We start from the raw sequence: 3,360 nt of genomic DNA, 5'->3' as shown, positions 1-3,360 counted from the left end.
TTTTTTTTTTTTTTTTTTTGTGATCCTTTACAGTATGATCCACAGTTTGGAGATGCATTCTGGAACAGCAGCAAATACAACATCGTGAGCTACCTGCTGCGAATAATGACCAGCTGGGCCATTGTGTGCAACGTGTGGTACATGCCACCGATGGTTAGAAAGGTAATTTGGCATATATGGTTGACTGTCTGATTGYTATTTAAGATCCACACCGTCTCTGCAAGCATTTTTTTTCCCTCTTTMTCCCATCTCCTATCCTCTCCACCCCCAAATCAAAAGGATTTTATACTGGACTTCCAGTGTTCATTTTGTCCCGTGACTGAGCTTTGATTTTTATGAAAGATTGGCAGGATTTGTGCTGGAWAAAGGTGTGGAATGCAACCTGCTACTGTCAGCACTGCACTAAATACTCCAAAGATAGCAGTAAACATACTGCTATTTACAGTAGCACTGCTGCTAATGCTAGCTAGAGTTAAGGATACGTTAATAGTTTGCAAAATTGTTCATGAACACATTGTGTTGTAGCAAAACTTTCTGCTAATTTCAACATTTTGGGAAAATGAGCTAAATAAATACTACATAGGGAGCTCAGATTATGTTGGCATAAGAAGGGAGGAGGGATCTTTTGTCACCAAGCTAATGTGATGAGGCCACAGATGAAAAAAGCGCGAAGGAAATCTGTCTCAATTCAATTCTTTCTGACCTCATTATGTTGAACTTAAAACCTTTGAAGGAAGGAGAAGATGCYGTTCAGTTTGCCAACAGAGTGAGGTCTGCCATTGCTCACCAAGGAGGACTGACTGAACTTCCCTGGTGAGTAACGCTATCGTTCTTAGAGTATATGGACTATCCTGTTACTTCTTACAGCTTGTGGTTCAGAGAGAGATCTGAAGATCTATCTTTGTGATAGATACCTTTCAAGCTTGCTTTATTCTGGTCAGGAGAAAACAGCAGAGTAACTTTACTCGCACATGCGGACATGGCTGAAGAAAAAGACCGYGGAGTGTCTTTGGCAGCAGGTAGCTCCTCTGCAGTGACTTCTATCTGAAGGCTTTGGGCATTTGAAAAGGATCCCCTCACAGTAGTTTCTCATGCTGAGATTAAAGTTGAGGTGAAGCTACTTGGCCGCAGTGACAAACAGTGAACAGTAAAATACAGGCCTTGAAAGTCCCTGCTGTTCTGACCTCCTCRTAGTGTGTGCTACTTCGGAAAGAAGTTGAATATTAGAAGACTGTATAAGCTCTTATCTTTATTGGACCATAGAAAGCAAATGCGAGAACAGGTTACTGATAACCAGAATGGGCAAGTTGTTAGAGCTATAAGGCCCAGCTGGCTCTAGAGAGGAAATAATGCAAGGGACAGCTGTGGTTTTCCACAAGACTGCCACTTTCCACCTTTATGCTTTAGGGAAATACTATCCCACATAGGCGAGGATTTTCATTCAGTTGTAGGTGCAGCCTGGTACCAGCATTATTCTCGTCTAATGGGCAAAGCTTTAAACTTGTCCTGCGTATTCATTAATATGGAATTAATATGGCTTTGGGTAAGTGCTGTTTTAATAAACACACTTAAACTTGTATTTGTAAGTTCTGAAGAAAAACCTCCTGAAACATGTTGTAGGACAAGACTCCAGAGTAGACTAAGATACTTGACAACAGTAGTGGTAACAAACTTGATGGAGTACCTCTCTCCTGCTCTATTTCAGGGATGGAGGCCTGAAACGAGCTAAAGTCAAAGACACTTTCAAGGAAGAACAGCAGAAAAACTACAGCAAGATGCTAGTAAGAAATGGATCAATAGGAAATCTGTCTACAGGAACAGAGTCAGACTGAATGGTGGTTCTCTCAAACCAATTTTGCACAACTAGCCTTAGCAGGAATAATTGTTTTTTAATTACAAGGAAAAAAAGAGCAACAAAATCCCTCTTGTGATGTGTGCACATATTCTGTGTGGCTGGTGCAGAGCCTGCCAAGGGTAGTGTTTCTGTATCTCTCTCTCTCCCTTCTACCCCCTGTTTTCTTCCTCTGCTGTCCCTCCCCATCTTCACTGTAAGCATGATGATGCACTGCTGTATTGTGGTTCRTGGTATCAAGGAATGGAGCGTGTGGAGAATTAAGGGACAAAAGCAAAAAAAAGCACCGCACTACTTTTTCTGAATTTGTAAGGATGAAGGGAAGTACACTGAGCAGGTGCTGTTAGAACACTGGCTGTGCAGATGCTGCTTGTCCATGGTAATTGGAAACTTTAAACATAACAATTTTGTTTTCTCCCTGTTGCTCGCAGACTACTTGTTGTAGAGTTCTTAACATAACATGCTTTAGGGTGGTGTCAAAATCAAGGCTGACTCTGGTTACCTTGCCCTGGATGTGCATGGAGGAGGGGAGCACAGGCTGAAGGAGCTTCCCTGCCAAAAGCACAGCTCAAGGACTATGAGGAATTGGGCAGCCTTGTAACATGGAATTGCCTTTACTAAGAACTGCTGTCTGAGGGGAGATGCAAAGAATGAATCCTCAATTTACCTGTCTACTGCTAGTATTTAAACTGCTTTCTTCCAACCAGGAGAGCTGTCTTAAAGGTAAGATACGGTAGGCYGCTGAATAAGTTAGGCTGTGACAGATGTGTTCTAGGAAGTGGATTTGCAAGACTACTTTTCTGCCAAAACGAAAAAAGAAAAAAAATTACTGCTAATGGCTTAYAGGTCTTAAGAGTACAACTCCAGAAGCACATTTTGTGTTGATCTGGGCCAGCAATAGCATCGCAACTCTAAACAGGATCTATAAGTCATCTATGATACAAGAAGTGGCATATTCAAAATTACAATGTATTGCTGTCTCAATGTAAAGAGAAATAAATTCTATATTTCTAATGGGTCTTGTGTGACATTTATGTTCTGTTTCTGTGTGTGTTTAAATGAAATAGTTGTACTTCCTGGAAACTTAGAGTCATGGAAACTTAACTGAAGCACCATCTGTAGTTGAACTCTTAGATGATTTCTAACATGACTTTTTAATTTTCTTTCCTGCAACAGAGGAAAGTGTCTCTTCTGTCTAGAGAGTAAAAATGACTTGCACATCATGCAGGCTGAACTTGAGATCAGAACGTGAAGTCACCTGAGGGAGATTTGACCAATTAAACTGTAATTAACTCTAAAGCAACAGTGAAYGTCTAAACTTGTTAGAAACAGTGAGTTCATTTGTAAGTCATCTTTTCCTAGAGCAGAGAGGTTTTTTTTCAATTTATACTGAGCAGAAAATACTGTTCYAGAACTGAGAATTGTGACTTAAAATCATTGGGTCTTGGATATCTGGTCTTGAAACCCACTGGAGCTATGTGACTTTGGAAAGAACACTGGGAGCTAAC

The 3,360-nt window shown here is 40.8% G+C and overlaps 1 protein-coding gene across 4 annotated transcripts in view; it reads left to right on the top strand.

The window, feature by feature from the left end:
• Positions 1-2,870, top strand: part of LOC146590982 (glycerol-3-phosphate acyltransferase 3) — a 21,302-nt gene extending 18,432 nt beyond the window's left edge. For all 4 annotated transcript variants that reach the window (XM_085313668.1, XM_085313665.1, XM_085313667.1 and 1 more), the window contains exons 10-12: positions 34-162; positions 734-813; positions 1,706-2,870. In XM_085313668.1, the coding sequence (XP_085169794.1) occupies positions 34-162; positions 734-813; positions 1,706-1,832 (336 nt within the window). In that variant the 3' untranslated portion in view covers positions 1,833-2,870. The remainder of the gene's footprint in view (positions 1-33; positions 163-733; positions 814-1,705) is intronic.
• The last annotated feature ends 490 nt before the right edge of the window (positions 2,871-3,360 follow it).

This window comes from Rhea americana, unplaced genomic scaffold, assembly GCF_003343005.1.
Source record: "Rhea americana isolate MKP2758 unplaced genomic scaffold, rheAme1 scaffold_392, whole genome shotgun sequence".
NCBI lineage: Eukaryota > Metazoa > Chordata > Aves > Rheiformes > Rheidae > Rhea > Rhea americana.
Note: the sequence above shows the minus strand (reverse complement) of the source record. Positions and strands in the feature narration are given on the sequence as shown.